This window comes from Gossypium arboreum, chromosome 3 (genome assembly GCF_025698485.1).
Source record: "Gossypium arboreum isolate Shixiya-1 chromosome 3, ASM2569848v2, whole genome shotgun sequence".
Classification (NCBI taxonomy): domain Eukaryota; kingdom Viridiplantae; phylum Streptophyta; class Magnoliopsida; order Malvales; family Malvaceae; genus Gossypium; species Gossypium arboreum.
Window position 1 is genome coordinate 45562393 of NC_069072.1, and position 21488 is coordinate 45583880.

General features: G+C 31.9%; 2 protein-coding genes and 1 pseudogene across 2 annotated transcripts; all 3 read right to left on the bottom strand.

Annotated features, from left to right (window-relative positions):
• Positions 1–3205: 3205 nt before the first annotated feature.
• LOC108481433 (xylan glycosyltransferase MUCI21-like) lies at positions 3206–4954 on the bottom strand (annotated as a pseudogene).
• A 6564-nt stretch (positions 4955–11518) lies between these two features.
• On the bottom strand, positions 11519–14013 carry LOC108482286 (putative pentatricopeptide repeat-containing protein At1g69350, mitochondrial). Its single transcript, XM_017785411.2, has one exon. It carries the CDS (start codon positions 13987–13989, stop codon positions 11542–11544), a length of 2448 nt encoding a protein of 815 aa, XP_017640900.2. The 5' UTR covers positions 13990–14013; the 3' UTR covers positions 11519–11541.
• A 2930-nt stretch (positions 14014–16943) lies between these two features.
• LOC108483775 (uncharacterized) lies at positions 16944–18289 on the bottom strand. Its single transcript, XM_017787346.2, has one exon. The coding sequence runs from the start codon at positions 18135–18137 to the stop codon at positions 17121–17123; it is 1017 nt and encodes a 338-aa protein (XP_017642835.1). The 5' UTR covers positions 18138–18289; the 3' UTR covers positions 16944–17120.
• Positions 18290–21488: the final 3199 nt, after the last annotated feature.

The following is a 21488-nucleotide window of genomic DNA, read 5'->3' on the forward strand; positions in this document are numbered from 1 at the left end:
TTTTTATATTTTATAATTTATTTATAGTGTTTATAACATGAAATTATATACTATATATGATGATAAAAGTATTTTTGTCAAACGGTAAAAACTTTTTAGAAATAAAAATAAACATCTTATATTCGAAAATAAATTATTTCAAGAATTAAAATGTACATGTCGAAACCATTTTTTTTGAAAACGGGGTCGACTTTGGTTTTGGAAACGAAAACGAAAAAATGGGAGTCGCCACCAATCCTTTTTGATGAGGTGTGATCGGGTCACCGTAAATTAATCATTTTAATAAAAGTTAAGATTTACTAAAACGATAATTTTTGGTCTACGAAAATCAGAAAATGAGTTCGGGAGTCGGTTACGCACGAGGAAGGATTAGCACCCTCGATACGCCCAAAAATTGGTACCTAGTTGATTAATTAGTGTCTTAGTGTCGAAAATTGAAAACTTGAAAGACTTTAAAATACGATCCCTCTTTTGTAAAAAAAGGCTCAAATGTTAAAGACCTTCTCGTCTCAAAGTGATGAAATGTCATATCCAGTAAGTTAGGACACGACATATTGAACTTTTGAAGATGAGCTTGCCTTTTTATTTAAAATTCATGTATTTTACCCCTTTTTAAAAGGATATTCGATTATTTAAGGTAAACAAGAAAAATTGAAACCCAGTAAGTTAGGGCACAATATCTCGAACTTCGAAATACCGAATATTGCCTTTGTTAGAAAAAATCTTATCTCGAGGTAACAAGATGTCATACCCAGTAAGTTAGGACACAACACCTCATATCTCCGAGAATAAGCATTTTATTCAAAATTGGTGTTGCGATTTTAAAAGAATATTCCGTTATTTAGATTAAATGAGAAAAATCGTAACCCAGTAAGTTATGGCACGATTTTCTCGAAATTCCAAATACGGATCATTGCCTTTATAAAAGAATTAATTTTTGGATTGGATAAAACATAAATTCGTAATAAAACGAGATAATAGAGAATGCATAAACAAATAAAAATTTTAGTATTGATGGGCATAACAGAATAAACATAAACACGAATGTGAACGATAATAATGATAAGAGAAAAGATAAAACAAATGGGTAAAATGAATAAAAATAAAAAGAAATAATAAATAAGCTAAAAATATATATTTGAATTTAGAAAGAACTAGTAGTAAATAAATAAATATTATGTAAAACTATTTAGAAAATGATAGTATTAGTAATGATAATAATAATGTGAAAAATATAACAATAGTGAAATAATAATACGATATAATGCTTAAAATATAATAATAACGAAAATATAAATAGATAGAAATATAAATAAGTAAGTAACAAGAAAATCTATGTAGATGAAAATATAATAGTAATAATAATACGATAGTAGTAATGATAATAAAAATTTAGTAACAATAATATGTTAAATAAAAAATATACATATAGTGACAATATTTAAAGAATGTTAATAGTAATAAAATAAGGTGGTAATAATAATACTAATAATAATAATGATAATAGTAAAATAATATTAATAATAAAAGGAGTAATAATATCAGTAGTAATAAAATAGTGATAACAATAATGAAACTAGTAATAATAATAATAGCAAATAGTAAGGAATGGTGATAATAATGATAATAAACAATAGTAAATAATAATAATGATAGTAATAAAACGACAATGATAATATTAATATTGATAATAAATAATAATAATATAAACATTGGTAATAATAGAAAATAATAATGTTAAAACATAATAGCAATGGTGAAAATAATAATAATAGTAAAATAATAATAATATGCTAATGAGGATAATAATAATAATAATAATAATAATAATAATAATAATAATAATAATAATGATGATGATGAAAATATCAATAATAGTAACATCTTAAATTAATTAATTTAATTAAAATATCAAAAATAACAAAAAGGGGACTAAATTAAACTTAAAGTGAAGTTTTGGGGCAGATTAGGAATAAAAAATAAAGAATAGGACAGATTGGGCGCGCGGATAACGAAGGAGGACTAAAATGGGAAATATCCCATCCTCTCAAAATTAACAGCACCAAGAGGGACCCAAATGAAACAAAAACAAAATTTCTGGGCAAAATTAAAAATACGAAAAATTTAATTATAAGACTAAAAAAAAGCGGAAGGGTCAAATGCGCAAATAGCCCCTTGTAAACAAAAACACACGGATCCCCTAAGGGCGGGTCGGGTCGGACCAGTCATCCCCAAAACGACGTCGTTTTGGGGCGTTTCAAGCCATTCCAAAACTACGCCGTTTTAATGCCCTATTTAAGCTAAATTTTTTAAAAAATTTTATTTCTCTCCTTCCTTTAAAAAAAAAAATCAACCCCCCACCTTCTCTCAACTCTCTCTGAACTCCGGCCAGCCATCCGGCCAACCATCCGGCATCGACGCCACCGTGGACCGCCGGTCGCCAGCGACAGCGCCGCCATCCATGGTGGCTGGCGAAATAAAAAAAGAGCCCATTTTTTGTCCCCTTCTCGCATAGAATCTCGTTACAGGGTTATAAACACTGAGATCTCAGCCAAAATCGGGCAAAAGTGAGAAAACCTTTCAGTTTCTCCTTCTCCGACGAACCAAAAGGTGAACCCCGTCCTTTTCTTTTGTTATTATTTTTTTTAAAAATATGTAAAAAATGCTTCAAAAAGAAAAAAGAAGAAATAAAGAAAAAAATAAAAACACCTTGCTTGATTTCTTGATTCTCTGCTTTTGCTTTTGTTTTCAAGTTTTTTTGTATTCCAAAAAGTCCTCCCTTTTACATGATTTTCGAATGGCTTTCTTATAGCCATCCTTTTTTACAAGTTTTATTGTTATTTGTTGCTGTCTTTTCTCCTTTTCTCTTGCAGGAGCAATTGGAGCGGTGGAGCAGGTGATAGTGGCAGACGGTAGGGGCGACACACATAGGGGGTTAGGGTTTCTTGGAGAAGTTTAGGATAGTGGGCTAGGGTTTGTAATTGGGCTGATTAGTTTTTTTGGGGGGTAGTTGGGTTTTGTATTTGGGCTGGGCAAATTGGGCTTGTAACAGTACATATATACAAATGTTTGAGAATTATATATTTTTAAAACTTTACTGCAAATTTTAATTAATATATTTTTTTTGTCAAAATAACTATAATTTCACTCATAAATACACTTTTAATTATTGAATTATATATTAGAATGTAATGATTAAATAGGACTATCCCATTTTTTCCATGAATGTCTTTGCTTTGCTATAAGTTTCCATTAAATAATCCCTAAACCTAACTAAATCGAGTTTAACATTTTGTTCCTTCAAATATATGTTCATCACATCAGATGACCAATTTCTCCCTTGAAAACTAGCCGGGTCTTTAATCACCATATCATTTTTGTCGTACTTCTCCACCAAGCTCCTCTGTTCCACCTTAATCTTATATTCAATGCACTGTATCCCTATTGCCCTAGCTGGTTCTCCGAAGCACATCTTCCCCACCCAATCAATCCCTAACGGCATTACTTGCATGAAAGCTGACCCCGGTCTGAGAAACAATGAGTGTGTTAGAGTCGCACCGTGCATACCAACCATTGCATGACTTGAATTTATCAATCCATAAGCTTGTTGCAAAGAAATCTTTCCCGTTGGCTCAAACAAAATGATGTCGAATCCAATCTCTTTTGCTACTTTCACGGCTTCATCTTGATTCAAAATTTCCCCTCCAATACCTTTTGATCGAGTCATAAACACAAGCTGAGGTGAAGAGTCAGACTTTGGGGGAGGGTTAAAGATGGAGTATTGGTCATGATGACCAAATGCCTTGTCTAGGAGGCCACGGAAATAAAGTAATGTTTGTGATAAGTTTGGCATTAATGCCATGAAACCATACGACATGAAGCCTAGAGTGGCGGAAGGGAAACAGTGAGCGGAAGGATCATTGTCAAGGGTTACTATTGGGTGCGAGCTGAAGACATGGAGCAGATTCTTGTACCTGTTTAGCCACCAATCACGAGCCTTTGAGACCACAAGGACGACATCTCGGTTTTTATAAATGGAATTGATGGTGATGAAGAGTGGGATGAACCCATCATTGAAATCATGGAAAACGTTTCCCGTGTACCCCCCGCACTGAATACAATGGCCGGGGAATTATGTTGGACCTCACATTCTGGGCCTGATGGGCCTGAAGTGATAGCTAGTTCTTTGATTCTTTGCATTGGAAAATTCTCCCATTTCCTTAGATAGGGCTTGATTTTTTCTACGATGGATCCTGGGCCCGATATGGTAGGGTCCACGAGAAAGAAAGTGGAGGTGACGGGGTCCACAACGGTTGCACCGGTGATTGAGCAGAGATCATATTCTTTATGAGAACGGTTGCAACTGATCACTTGTTTCGCTTTTCCACGATGTTGTTCACCAAAAGTCTGCCTCCTTATTTTACCTTGAAAAAAAAAAGAATATGTGTTTTTTTTTTCTAACTTCATTCCACATTTTTCATAATTTGAGAAAAAAGCCAAACTCTTGTTAGTCTATTTTATTGGAATATATTTTGTTCATTTTCCTCATTTTGTATACTATTGATGATTTTGAGATGAACAAAAACAAAAAAAAGACATAAACACTTGATTATTTGAGTCTCCATGGTAATAAAAAGTTGATGATCAAGGCAAGTATGTTTTTCACCACTAATGATTACGTAAATAATGATAAAAATACAGGGACAATATTGATAATCAATTCCAACAGTGAAGATAATATCTAAGGATTCAGAGTTGAATTCAAGGGGAAGGTATACAAGACATGAAAGAAGAGGAGTGAAAGTAAAGGTTTGATTATAAAGCTGTACTAACCTTGAGTAGGAGCTGAACTCAATCTAAAAACGGATGACAGATTGATCTCAAATACAAACAAAAAAGAGGTGATAATAGATAGGAACACCGTCACCGTAGCTGCTGGATTTCTCTTCCTCATATTAGATTACACAAAGTGTTGTGGATGTTGGAGCTTCAAATATAGGATCCTCGATTTCAATGATAAAGGTCATAGGGATCGGCGGGGTTGAAGTTTCTGCACGTTCTTCACTTGTATGGATTGTAGGTGAAGTTAAGGTTATATATTAATTACCAATGCACATGCACTTATCATCAATTACGATGATTCCATTTATTGATGTTTGATTTATTTATTTTCATTTTTAACTTTTGAAGGAAGATGACTAAAACAAAAAATAGCAGAGTGAGTGTCGAAGTTAGTATTTATAAACGCGTTACGGAACTTAATTCCTATAAATCTGGTTGAGGGAATAAACCGATTGTTATAATGATTATTATGTTGGGTAAATAATGGTGGTGATTTATATAATAGATGGTGCCAAAGAGTTAGTAAGAATTATAGTTTATCTGAGTTGAGATGATGTTTGAGCAAAGTATGGTTATTTGCTTGATTTTGTGTCTTCTCTAATCTTGTATTTATAGTTAAAAGGAGTGCTTGGAGTGAGTCTTTCAAGCATGATTGCATCTCTAGTAAACTTCAATTTAGGTCTAAATTAGCGTACAGTTTGGATGTTTAGATAATAAGATTAGATTTGATGTGAAGGTTGTCTTTGATGACATTGTGACGATACTGTCTTTATGGCACAAAGTGTTCAGGTAGAATGGGAGGTACCCAAAACTTTATAAACTTTTTTTTTAAAAAGTATTTCGCATTATAATTTCAAATATATATTTTATTATTTTAAAATATAATTTCTCAACTTTTGATATTCTTATATGGAATTAATTGATATTTTAAAATTTTCTTTAGAATTTTGTAGTTTTATGGTTTGTTTTGAAATTTTCATTTTGTTATGATTTGATTTTGACGTGGCATTTTAGACACAAGACAAGTTTTTATTAATTGTTTATCACCACATTAATTTTTTTTTATAAAAGGTACCAACGTGGTAGGAAATATCAAGTGGATAATTTATTTACTATACAAGAATAAATTTAAGTATTTATTATAATATATATTTTAAAATTTTTACATTAATGTTATAGTTAAAGTACAAATATAAATATAGATCTCTAATCAATAAAATCAAACTATTACAGTATTGTTGGGTATAAAAATGGTTGAACAACTAGAATTAAATTATTACGATACGAACAGATTAAAATTTGTAAAAATCCTAACAAAGCCAACTAACTCTAACTAAAATCCATACATGGCATCAGCACATGGTGGGTGTAATACCCCTTACCCGTATCCAACACCTGAATAGGTACGAGACATTACCAGACTTATACACCAGCAATCATACAAAATCGAGACTAAATTTCCATCCGAATTTAAAACTTTTCACATACATTCCTATCGTCCCTAAAACGAGCATACGAGGCCCAAATCATGCATTGGAGGTGGTTCGGGACTAAACCGAGAACTTTAGAAAATTCTACAACACTTAGAAAAATTTTCATCAAAATAGGGTCACACACCCGTGTGGTTTGGGACATGCCCGTGTGAGTAGGCCGTGTGGTCACACACTCCCGTGTCCTTAACCCGTGTAACTCTCTGCTTATGACGTCAAACACCAAAGGAAGCTACACGGCCAAGTCACACACCCGTGTGCTAGGCCATGTGGCGAATTTTAATTTTCGAAATTTTTCATAAAATAGGTGCAGACTGCACATGCCCTGGACACATGCCCAGTCCCTTGGCCGTGTCCATGACACGACTGAGACACACGGCCGTGTCTTTGCTCGTGTGGACAAAATAAGGCTATTTACCAAGCCATTTGCCACCCTTACTTGCACCAACCTACACCACAACAAGCAACACCAATCCAAGCATATACATGCAACCAAATCAGCCACAAACAAGATATCAATACATCATTTGCACATACTAACATCTATCATGCATAATATCACATACTTTCTTTTCCATTCATGCCAAATTCATCTTCATGAAAAGCATCATCACATAAATATACCAATGACCAATAAGAATAATATTAGCCAACTTCCAATGGCCATATACAAAATGAATCATTAACCATTACAATGCCAACACATTTGGCTAAACCAATATGACACGTAACAAAATGACCAAGTCCCTATACATGCCATACTCAAAATATTGAAATCAACTATACCCAAGTCAATCGTTTGATAGTGTGAATCGAGCTCTGATGTTCCTCGATCTACAAGCTAGCTTGGTGACACTATAAGGAATGGAAAAAAAAAGGGGAGTAAGCTTTTAAAGCTTAGTAAGTTTGCATGCAAATAATAAGCAGCATAAATCATACATTACTCATATAACTACTCAACATAAGTTAGCATAATTATCATCAAGTTCTTAGGCTTAGCTGACTCATTAGCATTCCTACCAAGAGTTCATCTCATACTAAAGTCCATACTCATGAGTTTTACATACATCCCTGTACCAACTGATAACATAGTTGCATACTTTGTCATCTTTGACATACTCTTCGGATTACCCGTTGAACACTTGAAATATTATCGGATTCATGGAAAATCTTGTACATTAGAACCATATATGTAGCCAATGCTATCTCATATCTCAAAACACATAGGGATTGCGCACGAGCTAATCACGGGCCTGCTCACACAAGCTGTCAGTCAAGACGTAGCTACATAGGCTGCTCACACAAGCTGTCATGTATTTGCAACACATGCCGGACTACCCAACCACTGGTAGGACATGCATGACCAGCACCCGGATTCATATAGATCACATAACACATGGTTTCCTAGTGACATGTCACTTGTATCTTAAACTATTCCTAAGGTTCAATTGGGATTTTTTCACCTTCGAAACTTCGTTGAATATTTCCATAGAAACAATCGTATAATTTATGCAATATTAAGCATTAAATACATAATATAACATTGCATTATTTACACACAAACTTACCTCGGTACAAAATAGTAGGAATTGGACCTAATCATCAATAACCTTGTTTTTCCTCCGGTCAAGGTCTGAACTTCGGTTTTTTTTATCTATAATAGAAAATTTAACTTATTTAATTATCAAATTACTCAATGCTGTCCAAAAATAAACTTATGGAAAAATTACATTTTTACCCCTATACTTTGACATATTTATATTTTAGTCATTAGGCTCGTAAAATGAAATGTATCAATTTTCTTTGTTACCCAAGCCTAACCGAACCTAAATCATGTTCATAAAAGTACAAATTTTTCATCAAATCACATTTATACTACCCATTTTTACAAATTTTACAAATAAGTCCATTTTATGCATTTTCACTAAAAATCACTTAGTAAAAGTTATTTATCACACCTTAAACATATAGTATCTTCCATCAAACATCAAAATACATGCATGTCACACATGGGTAAATTTTTAAACATGAATCCTACTTCAAAATAATGGTAGAAATAGGTAAATCAGGTTACGAGGACTTCAAAAATGTAAAAAGCATTAAAAATGGGGCTAGGATATACTTCCAATCAAGCTTGAAAGTTGAAGAAACCCTAGATATGGTCTCCTTGAAAAATTCAGCCAAGGTGAAGAAGATGGATAGAAATTTTGACTTAATTTTCCCTTTTTATTCTTTTATTTACCAAATGACCAAAATGCCCTTAATGCATAACTTTGAAATTTTACCTATTCATGTCCATTTTTGTCCACTAAATTATCCAGCAGTCTAATTACAAACTAAGGACCTTTAATCTAAAATCTAATAGCAATTGGACACCTTTAACAAGTAGAACTCAACTTTTTCACTTTTTACAATTTAGTCCTTTTGACTAAATTGAGTGCCCAAACGTCAAAATTTGCAAACGATATTTTCATAGAATAGTTCTATAAAACTATAGACCATAAAAAATATAATAAAAATGAATTTTTCTACGTCAGATTTGTGGTCTCGAAACCATTGTTCTGACTAGCCTCAAAATCGAGTTGTTATAGTGGGACATTGAAACCTACTCTTATAATTACATATGATGGGTTTCAAAATTGAGTACTCAGGCTTTTGCCTTTGTTAACAAGCCAATACCTCGTTGACTTATTATAATATTTGGGGAAAAAGAAGAGGGATGAAAATGTTTAAACCCATATTATGAATGTGCACAAAAACTTTAATTACTATTTTAAATAAATCTTTACAAATCAAATTTAGTATTAAACTAGATTTACTTCAGCACAATTTTTTTATAGTTGACTGTGTTTTAAAGTCTACCTGTTTGAAGTTGTGGAGTTCACTTGTTTGAAAATTCATAATAATTTGTAACATCTTTCATAAGTTGTCAAATTTCAATGAAGACAACAAATATGAAATTCAAATTTTTAAGCCTTCAAGATAAGTATTTAATATTTATAATTGATAGAGGGGGGAATTTTTCACACCGCGTTGCTGGAACTAAGAACTTAAAGAGGGCATATTACATCATCATTGTTAACCCTAAAAAATACATCAAAAAGCTTAATATTAGAGAAACTGATTGTATGGAAATGTAATATGATTCTCGCGGGAAAGATCTACAGGAGCAACCGGTGAGGAAGAAAAATGAACAGGGTGCTAGTATCTTCTTTAAGGACATGTTGATTGGATCTAAGAGATCATTGAGGAAAGAGGTTCTAGAAACAGATATGGATGATGTTCAGCTGCTTGAGGGTGATGTGACTGTTGGAACAGAGGATGTCATTCCGTCGATCAAATCTTCTAATCATGTTCATCAGATTTTATATAAGAGTACGTCAATGGCAGTTGTAGTGAAACTTCTAGGCATGAAAATTGGCTATTACACACTCTCAAATAAGATCTATAACTTGTGGAAACTGTTAAACTTATAACGATTTGGATATTGAAAACATTATTTTTTTTCAAACTATATGAAGAAGATGACTATGTCCGAGCACTTACTGAAGAACCGTGGATAGTGTTTGGGAATTATCTTACTGTACAACCTTAGTTTAAATACTTTTCCACAAGCTAACCATTCTCGTCGAGTGTTTTCGTTTAGATTCGATTCCCAGGTATCTCAAGGTTTACGTATAGGAAAAGTGTTATCAAAGCCATTAGGGAGATAATGGGTAGATCCATCAACTTGGATGATAACACAAGGAGAGCCCTATAGGGTAGGTTTGTTCGATTGGCTGTTATGGCTGTTATAGAATTTCTTCATGAAACTTTCACGTAATCATGTATTCATAACATAAAGCTCATGAGAATCATAAAATAATTATTTATATCTCGAATTTGTGGTCTCAAAACCACTGTTCCGACTAGGCCCTAATTCGGGATGTTACAAATAATTAAAATTTTCATGTACGATGCTTGAAAATTATCCGATACATATTATATCAAATTTCAATACCACATATATATTATAAAATCTTATGTTGCTCTAATAAAATATTTATAAATTTAATTTAAAAGATATAATACAATCATTCAATATTAGCAAGTTAATAAGACTCAATAGATCCTATCAAATTTCCTTTAATCAACAATGATAGGTTAATAACACTTTCCACCATAATTAAAATTTCAAGAATATTTAATAACAAGAATTTAATAATCAAAACATCTAAATATTATGCATAATATTACTTAATTAAAAAATTTCAAAAGAATGATTTACCAAAAAATAATATAGAAAACATATCATATTAATAGCAAACATATCTATTCAACAATTATGTCTTGTACATAAAAAAAAATTAGCCTAGAAAAGCAAAAATCAAATACCATCAGAATGTGAAATTTATGTCAAATAAAAATTTATAGTAGTTATACCTTAATTGAAAAAGAAAATATGGTCGAAATATAAAAGTTTCTTACCAAATCTATACTTTACCCATGCTTGTACAATAAATCAAAGATCGGGAATAAGAACCATAATCCATTCTGAGATTGAATCTTTAAACATCCCGAAGATGAAGTTGTAAGGGTAAAAGTTTAAGGTGAAAAAGAATTTCATCTGTGGGACTACCTCGAAAGATTTTGAAAAAAATAGAGAATTATCGTGCTGATAACATGTTATAAAATAAAGAAAAATGGAGAGAATAAGGAATAAAGAAAATATGAAAGCAACAAAGAATCTACTTTTTTAATCAAAAGGGGTAATTACTATGCTTCATGAGAGTCTCTATTTATAGGCATAATAAGTATAAAAGAAGTAGTGATTTAATTCTAATAACTATTAGAATTTTAAGTACATTAAAACTTTATCTTGATCATGATGGATATCCACTTAATGAGATATTCATAACACAATTAATTATTTGTATAAAAGAAGTTCTAATTATTAATTTTATGATGAGATTAGATACAATAGTTTCCAATCAACTACTAATAAACAATAAATGTAATTATATTTTAACAATAAATTAAAATTACAACATATATGTTATTTCAATAAATTATATATTTTTTATAAAAAGTTATACTATTATTTTATAATTTTAAAAAAGAAATAACTGGAAATTTGTATAATTTTTATGTTGGTGGTTATGCTATAATTTGATAATTTCAGATAGAACATCCTTGGAAGTTGGAAGTTATGGCACTAACAATCATCAAATTATTGGTTTTCTAAATAAAAAACATGTTCTTGAGCCAAAATTTGGAAATTTTCCAAAAAACTAAAAGTTTCCTTAGTTTGATAAAGAGAAGTAGATCCAACACCAAATCTATAAATTCTCTTATCAAGCTCAATTAAGCTATATCCAGGAACCTTCCTAAGACCTATGCCTTTCATTAATGATCTCACCTTCTCAAATTCCTTCCAGTTTCCTTCCTCACCATATATATTAGATAACAAGGTGTAGTATCCAGTGTCATCTGTATGAATATCTACAAGGTCTTCTTCAATGGCTTTGATCATGTCCATCCTGTGGTGGATTCGACAACCATTAAGCAGCGCACTCCAAATGCTTGCATCTGCGGGATATGGCATCGATTTGATGATTCTATATGCTTCACTGAGATCACCACCGCGACTTAGAAGGTCAACCATACAGGCGTAATGTTCTGAGTTGGGCTCAACACCAAAATCCCTCATCGACTTAAAATAAGATTTTCCATCTTCCACAGATCCTGCATGACTGCAAGCCGAAAGAATGTTCATGAAGGTAACTTGATTAGGTCTTATGCCTGACTCTACCATTTGATTGAAAAGTGAGATGGCAGCATTCACCCTACCGTGTGCTCCATATCCAGCAATCATCACAGTCCATGACACCACACTTTTCTCTGACATGCTATCAAAAACCCTTTGGGCTGTTACAAGGTCTCCACACTTGGCATACATGTCAGTTAAAGCTGTATCGATATAGAGATCTGTATTTACACCATAGGTAAGAAGCTTGTGGTGAAGCCATTTTCCTTTCTCAAGATAACCCAAATTGGAGCATGCTTGAAGCACGCTTAAGAAAGTAACATCATTCATCTCAAGACCGTTCAAGTACATTTGATCACAAAGGCTAATTGCCTCTACAGAATTTCCATTTTGATGGAATCCGCAAATCATAGAATTCCATGTTACAACACTTTTCTCGTTGATATCATCAAAGATAGTGTATGCTAATTCCGTCAAGCCACATTTTGAGTACATATCAATTAGCGAATTCTGGACAAACTCATCCGAAAGGCCTCTTTTGATGATATGACCATGCATCTGATCTCCAAACAGCAATAAACCTCCATCAGCACAAGCTGAGATAGAACTTGCTAGGCTGAATGAATCAGGCATTAATCCCAAGGTCTGCATCTGCACAAGGTGTGCCAATGCCTCTTTTAACAACCCTTTCTCAGTACAAATTGATATGACCATATTCCATGCCACGATATTTCTTCCTCCAACAACGTGAAGAACCTTTTCACAATAGTTCAACTTTCCACATTTCATATATAGTTCTATGAAAACAGGCCCTAAAACATCGTACTCAAGATCCATTTCTTTCCTAATAATGTAACAGTGAACCGACTTCCCTTCTCTAAGCCAACCTAGCCCTGCAAAAGACCCTAAAACACTCATCATGGTCACTGAATTCGGTTCCACACGAGAATCTAACATATCAAAGAAAGACTTTAACGCTTCTGCAAACCTACCTGCTCTAAAATAGCTAGATATCATTGCAGTCCACAATGCAGTACTACGGTTCGTTATATTTAGAAAGATCCTCTCTGCACTATCCAAGTCACCACATTTGCTATACATTGCAACAAGGGAACTAGCCAATGAACCATCAATTTCAATCCTCCTCCTCACTATATAACCATGAATCAGCCTTGCTAATTTCAGAAATCCCAAGTCGCCACAAGCCTCAGCTACACTAAGCATTGTTATGGAGTCCGGTCTAATACCTTCCAATACCATTAAACGGAACATCTCCAAGCCTTCATTTGCCTTCCCATTCTCAACATAACTCAAAATAATCGAACTCCAGGAAACCAAGTCTTTTATTGTCATTTCATCAAACATTTTCTTAGCATAACTTAAACATCCCATTTCGCCGTACATGGAAAGAAGTGAAGACTGAATAACAGTATCTTTCTCAAACCCATTTTTTATAATGGTCCCATGGACCATTTCACCAATACCCAGATCACCAAAACCAGAACAGGCCCTCAAAAGAGAAGGAAATATGAAGTTACTGATGTGGAGTTGGTCATTCTTTATCATAGTGAGGTAGAGAAAAATGGCATCTTGAAACAAGTTGCTCCAAACAGAGCATTTAATTAGAACACCCCACATGAAAGAATCTGGGTTAGGGAAGCATCTGAAAACAAGTTTGGAAGATTGAAAAGAACCCATTTGGGAATAGGATTCAATGAGCTTGGTGGAAGGGAGTGGGTCATGGTGAAACCCAGTAACTAAGAGGTGGGCATGGAGTTGTGCTAGTGATCTGAGATTGGTGCATGATCTGAATAATGGCATGTAAAGGGTGGTCATTGCAGAAGCGAGAGAGTGAGCGTGGAAAGAGAAAAGTCGCGAAGGCCACCAAGGGGTGAAGTATGAACTGACCATAGCAACAACAGTAGTTTGGGCTCTTGGCCCATTTTTTATGTAGAGATAGCCGAATAAAATGAGGGAACCAAACCCAGAGGTGTCTCCTCATATTCCAAAAAAATTGGGATGGTTAAGATTTTAATTTTAATTTTCAAATATTAAATCCCTAACTAAGTTTATATTACATATGAATTCTTTCCAATTCAATTGCAATTTATTTTAAAAAACCAAAAATTATAAAATTCTATTATTTTGTAACAATGTATTTGTTTTTTTATTTTTATGCCTTTAACTTTTTATCAACTATCAATTTTGAATAGGATCAAATTTGTTTAACTGCAAACTAATCCGAGTAGTATTGTAAAAAAAAAGACGCAAAAGAACCAATTAACCTTTAAAACAGTACTAGCCGATGGAACTACATTTTATAATTTTCTAAAATATATTATCTTTTAATTTTTATAATTTTTTTAGTTGGACTGATTATAATTCTGCTTTTCTTTTAACTATAATTATTTTCTCGAAATATAAAATTTTATTTCTCCTAGAGTGTCACAATTTGTTGAAGTTTAATCAATCTATTTAATTCTATTGAATCAGACGTCTGATGAGTGCTTTGCTGCCCTGGATATAGAAGTTGATTAGTTCCCATTATCACCTAATCGTTGCTTTCTTTTAATCTAAAAAATAAATAATAGATATGTGATTGTTAGAGAGAGATAATTGTTGTAAGCCAAATAAAGAAAGTAAGAATTATGTTCAAAAAGAAAGCTTATTTTATTTTACAATATTAAAAGACATATAACATGTACTGTATTCTTGTTTTTATGCATATTTTATTTTATATTTTTCAAATGATTAATTATGAAATTTATAAATCTAACAAGTTCAATTAATCATTATGAGTTATCAATTTAAATTAATTAATTTATCATGAGTTATTAAATTCAAATAATCAATTTATAAATTTAAAATATTCCAAATTCATAGTAGAATATTTAGTTTCACTCCTTGAAGCTTATTTTCATTTAATAAAATGTGATTAATAGATTTTTTATGTGAAATTTAAAATTTTATCAAAATAATATATTTATTTAATAAATTATAATTAATAGGTTTGCTTATATAGAATAGCTATAATTTTACTTTAAATTTTAGAGAATATGTTTTATTTAGTAACTATGGATCTTGCTGTTAATAGTGAAAAGCTATTCTAAAATGTTAAAATAAAATATAAAAAATTGATTATACTAGAAACTTGATTATTATAACAAAATGTTAAAACGGATGACCACTATAAAGACCGCATTGATTTTAATTGTCTTCTTACAATACTAAACTGTCACTGGAACCAATAATCTCGCACACAAGTAGCTCGAAGTGCCGACGAGCTATGTGAAGTTCAGTTGGTAAAACTGCCTCCTCACTTGAGAGCAGCTCTACCAGATATTCATCCATCCATTTGGGGTTAGTTGGTCAAAAGATATTTCCATCCTCCAGGAAGCATCTGTTGCGGTAGATAATAATGGAGCCCCTTAAGCAATGTACTCTTTGGTTTTCAACAGGATGAGGACGATTCCTCGTGGGCTTCCCTTAACGTTTCTGAAAACAAGTGAAAATATTTCAGGTAGTGCATGTTGAATCTCCTCTCTTACTCTTCACGATCTGTGCTCCATTCGGCAATCTTCTTATCTCCCTTCATACTCTGAGATTTGATTCATTTCAAGTTGAAAAATAAGGGTTTTCAACATATGAAGTCGTGAGGTCATTGCTGCTAAGCTATGAATATGCAGCAAATGAAATGAGACAAGAAGATGACCATTCAAGGGCTTGTTTACATTGCTTTCTCATGTTAATCTGCTTCTTGTTCTTTTATGCATTGTTCCAACACGATTAAGAGTTGATGCAAATGGGTCAGCTAGCATAGGCTTCAGTTCATTTAGAAATCAGGTTGTGTCACAGTGCAACAAAATTTGTAACCTATATTATCTGCTTCTGCTCAATTGTGTTAGCGAAAACACTTGGATACCTAGTTGAACTCTAATATACAGCTGAAGTCATGTGATATTCATAAGTCCTGCCTAAGACCACGACAGTGTGCCAGTTTTTACATCCCAATATTATCTTCCCTAAAACTATATGGTTAAGTTCTTATGAAGAAACTGAATTAATCAACTAGTTCAATTATGACAACTGAATTAATCAACTAGTTCAATTATGACAACTGAATTAAGCAGAGACCAGCCATCTTCAGAAAGCAGAGTGGAATTACATTCATGCACACAATCTCCCATCCCCATAGCCATGCTACCTTGAAGGCTCGAAAGAATCACTATTCAACCATGCCCTGGATGCTGCTGAGCCATTTGACAATGCAACTCAGCAAGGCTTCCGTTCGTCTTCAGATGCACTTCACCAATAAGGCCTCCAATCCTAATTTCCTTGACTAAAAGGCAAATAGCAAAATCCAGAGGAAACAAGATTCAAAGCATGAAACTGTTAGTGAAACAAAAGCTTCTTTTACACAGATCCTGCAGAATGAGTTCTCTAGCTCATCTTTGCTTTTAGCAATCTTGTAGCCTAATACTTCCCCTTTCACTACAAATCTGCTCAATGTTTCAGCCTCAAGATTTAAAGTTAAAAAGATTAGGGCAATAATGTTTAAGGTTTATCTCGGTGGGAACATTGTCAGTTTTATAAGCTTCATTTGTGGATTGGTTCCATAATCCTAGATACTTTCAAAGCTTTCAAGCATGAAGATCTGGCAGTCCAACAACCGAAATTACCAAGGAAGTAAATGAATCAGTCAACAAATGTTCAACCAAAGAAAGATAAACAACATATAGAAATCATAATATGTTCTAATATCCTATTCAAGCAACATATCACATTTCCAGTACCAGCACTTTTCTCAACAGTTTAAACACTGAAACACAAGGAAGAATCTAAACAAAACTAATAAGATTAAACACTTTTCTCCAAAATTCAAGGACAAGCATTCCCAACAAACACGAAAAGGTTTAACATTCATTATGCTAACATATAAGAAGCTATTCTTTTATAACATTGTTCAGACATCTTTGTTTTCACATATACAAGTTAAAGTAAACAAACCGTAAACAAGTAAAAGGACCCTAGTCTTACTTTCATCAACCATAAACAACAGATACAACACGAGGAACTTTCCCATCATCAAAAGGCAAACTGACATACTCTCTTGCAAACTCTTCAGCAATCTCCCCAGCAAGCTCTCCATGTATAGCCTTGGAATACATATAAAAAACTGTAGTTGCAGCCAAATAAGAAAGCATAATCAACATGAACAAAGTGGAAGTGCTCACAATATGTATAACAAATGCCCAACTTTTCCATTTATCAGCAGCTGCATAACCCCATCCTGCAGCTGAGACCCAGATTAAAATCCCGCTGAAGAACCCGTAAAACAGAAGCATAGAGAAAGCAATTCTTTTCAGTCCTTGAACTAAATTTTTACTTCGTTTTAATGGTTCAAGCCCCCAGCTTGATTCAACTACAACAACAACATAAGCAAATACCCACTTAACTTGCAAATAGAGTACAATAAACAAGAAAGTAATTACGAAAACAAGACACAAGGAAATGAAATAGGGCGAAGTGGAATCAACATGGAAGCCTAACAGTTGGATTAGTTGGAGTAATCCAAGGAAGATCAAAGCAAGAATTAAAAGGATCCCAGAAATAATAAGCTCCGTTTCAAGGCAAGTGGAGACGAGGGGGAAGAAGGAAGTGAAAGCTGACTTGATAGCGGATAGGAGCTTGACGGGTCGGCCATAAAAGCCGTGGAAAACGCTGTAAGTGATGGAACCGGTGGCGAAGAGAGAGAAAATGAAGATGAAGAGGGTGTAAAGGAGAGTGAAGAGGAGGTATTTGATGGGAATTGTTGGGGGTTTTTGCAGTTGAAAAGGGGTGTGGAGGAAACTGAGGTGGGTTTCGATGGTGGGGGTGGAGGATTGGGAAAAGAGTTGATTGATGAAGGGGTAGGCGGAGAAGGAGAAGGAAAGAGGGAGGAGGAAGAGGACGGAGAGAGCAAGGAAGTGGCGGGAGTGGGCGTTGATTATGCGTTTAGATTCGGAAAGGATGGGCCAGAGGTCGATGTGGACGGGCGGAGGTGTTGGCCGCGTTGTCATGGCGGAAGGAGGAGGAGAGGATAAAGATGGAAGGTTTTGATCCACAAGAGGTAACGCCGTGAAGGATATGACAACGGATATTGCAAGTGGACATTATTCAAAAGCCAATGCTACTATTACGTTACAAATTATCATATCAATGCATCCATTTATTTAAATATAATTTGTGTTAAATTGCAACAATCCAATTTATTTTCATAGAAACCACAAATTTTATCAATAATACTGTTTGGAAATCAGATTTAAAATTAATTATTTAATAGTAATTTGTATATAATAAAAATAAAATAAAATTTCAATTAATAGATAAATTTAAAGTTTTATTAATATAATTAGTATGGCTCTAAATCTCATTATATCCATAATTTTTCTTAAAATTGAAAACATTAATATAATTTATTTTAATTTTAAAAGATGACCAAGTTGGTGACACCAACTCAAACATGAATTTAGTAATAGTATAGATTATTTGAGTTCTCCTAACATTACTTTGTTAATTAGATTTTCCTTTTAAATTATTTTTAATAAATTTATATTAAGAATTTTATCATACGCTTGTGTATTGTGTATTTAGAACACAAGTGTACGTAAAAATAACATATAATAAATAATGAAATGTGTGATTTGAAACTAATAATAATAGTTACACATATGCAATATGTACGAAATTAAAATAAATAAATAAAAACAGTTTCAATTAGGAGTAAAAGAAAATTTAAATAGGTAAATTAATGATATTAAATGCACTTCAATAATTTATCATGATATTGCCATTTTACTATAACAAGTTAAAATGTTATCATGGTGACAATAAAATTCAATTTAAAAATTTAATATTGAGTTGACTTTGCACAAACTCAATTGATGACATTATCAAGACATTTAAAGTTTATTCATTAATGAATATAGGTGGAGTGGTAATAAACTTGTATTATTGAATTTGTCTTAAAATATTTACTTTTTATGTATTTTAATACTTGTTTTCCATCTTCTATATTAATATAATTCTGTATTTTCATATTATAATATTAAATAATTTATTCATATTTTAATTATAATATTTTTTCCTTAAAATTGAGACCTTATCATTTATAATTTTGAAAACTGAAAAATTTACTATAAGATTTTATATAATATTGATAATTTAAATATTATATAAAATTTAAATATAGTGCTTTCCTAATAGAATTTGCAACGAAACAGAGCACATTTAAAACCAGGCAAAAACATACTTAGATAGTGAAAAATTTTAATTAATATAGTTCGTCTGATGTTTAAAGATACTTTTAATTAAAATTAAATAAAATGTTTTCTAAAAATTTAAAAATAAATCTAAATTTAAAAAGAAAACTATTGAGATCGAGCTATAAAATTATACCAACTTAATTTTTATTTAAATTTACATTTAGTTCCGTCCTTAAACAAAATTTTTATTTTCGCCATTGGATATCAGTGTAGAACTTATTTAAAAAGTTTACCAAGTCTTAAAGATATATTTACAATGATATGAATAAATCTCATTTCAAAACATTTAAAAAAAAAATTCTTAACTCAATTGGTATTGGTATTACTGTCAGTGCAGGAGGACGTGGGTTTAAGTGTGTTGAAGTATATTATCTGTAACAGCCCGTTGTCCAGTGATGTCAGAAATAGTGGTTTTGGGACCACACGTCCAACGAGAGAGTTTATAAATATTATTATTTAATATTTACGAATCAAATATAATATTATATGAAATTTTGATTTGATAATTTTTGCTAATTGAACAAATAATTAAGTACAAGTGGTTTGACCCCAAAGTCAAGTGATTTTAGAAATGATGTATCTGGACCTCGTTTCTGCAAATAGAGCCCATAAGTATTATTATATAGGTGTATTGAAGTTTGGTCTCAAAACTTTAGTGATTTAATAGTTAATTAAAGAAAAAAGAATTAAATCATAAAACGCAAAAGTCAATCACTATTGATGTATAAGTGCAATTTGAATATAAAATGTTATTTTATATGGTAATTTGACCATAATAATGTTGATGGTCGGTTGTATGTTTTATTTTAATAAATTAAAATGATTAAAATAATAAAACAAAAACCAAATGAAACGGTTTTTTATGAATTTTATATTTTTGAAATCGTCGTAACTTAATCTATTTAGTTCAGGGATTATTTTGTGAAAGTGTCAAAGTTTTGAAAACTTGTCATTGATTTTCTTGAAGCTTTCTTGATGTTTATGCTTCAACTTGAAGCTTGATGATGAATTTGAACTATTTTGTAAAGTAATTTTGTATAGTTTTGAGTTTAAGGACTAAATAGATAAAATGTTGAAAATTGCTTGGTTTTCTTATGAAATTTTAAAATTAAAAGGCTGATTAAGGATGGCAATAAATTTGGCAATATGGGTTTGTAACAGCCCAATTTTCAATGGTGTCGAAAACAGTGATTCGAGACCACTAAATCCAACGAGTAAGTTTGAAAATTTATTAATACTTATGAGTCAAGTGTGATTTTAGAAATATTATTAAATTAGTTAATTTTATGATTTAAAAGAATTTATTAGGTAAATTGGGTTAAAAACGAGGCATTGATATCTCTATTTCATAAATCGAGCCATAAATATTTTTAGAAATATTTATGGAGTGTCATTGAGTTAGTATTAAAGTTTCATAAGAAAATTTTAACATTTTAATAGTTAATTAATTAAAAAGGACTAAATTGAAAAAGGTGTAAAATTTGCTAAAGTGATTAAATAGTTTAAGTGACAAATAAGGGAGGACATAGAGGGAAAATTAGCCCAAAGAGGATAGCTATAACGTCGTAAGCAGAAAAAAATCTTTAGATTTTATGATTTAGGGGCAAAATGGTCATTTGGGAATTAAGGTAAAAAAAAAAAAGACTAAATTGAAATTCCAGACAAATCTTCACATTTCTTCAGCCAAATTGAAATTCCAGACAAATCTTCACATTTCTTCAGCCAAAAACAGCCATTGAAGAGTCCTTCTAAGTTGGTTTATCATATTTTTTGCTAGAAGTGAGTTAAATTCTTGCTTTTTATTTGAAATTTTTATGTTTTTGAGACTTTTACAACTAGGTCTAATTGTTTATTTCATTAGTTTTTTATTTCATGAGTGATTGTTTAAGTTACCATAGATAAGTTCTGAAATTTATGATGAATTAACATGGATTTGAAGTTTTAATTTTATTATATGAGGATTTTATTAAGTAAATTCAATAGAAAAATTCAATAGAAAATGATTTTAGGATCTAATTGTGAAAAAGTTTAGAGTTAGGATTTGGTGTTGAAATTATAAATATCAAAGGTTGTATATAGCATAAAATAGTTAGATTAAAGTATTAA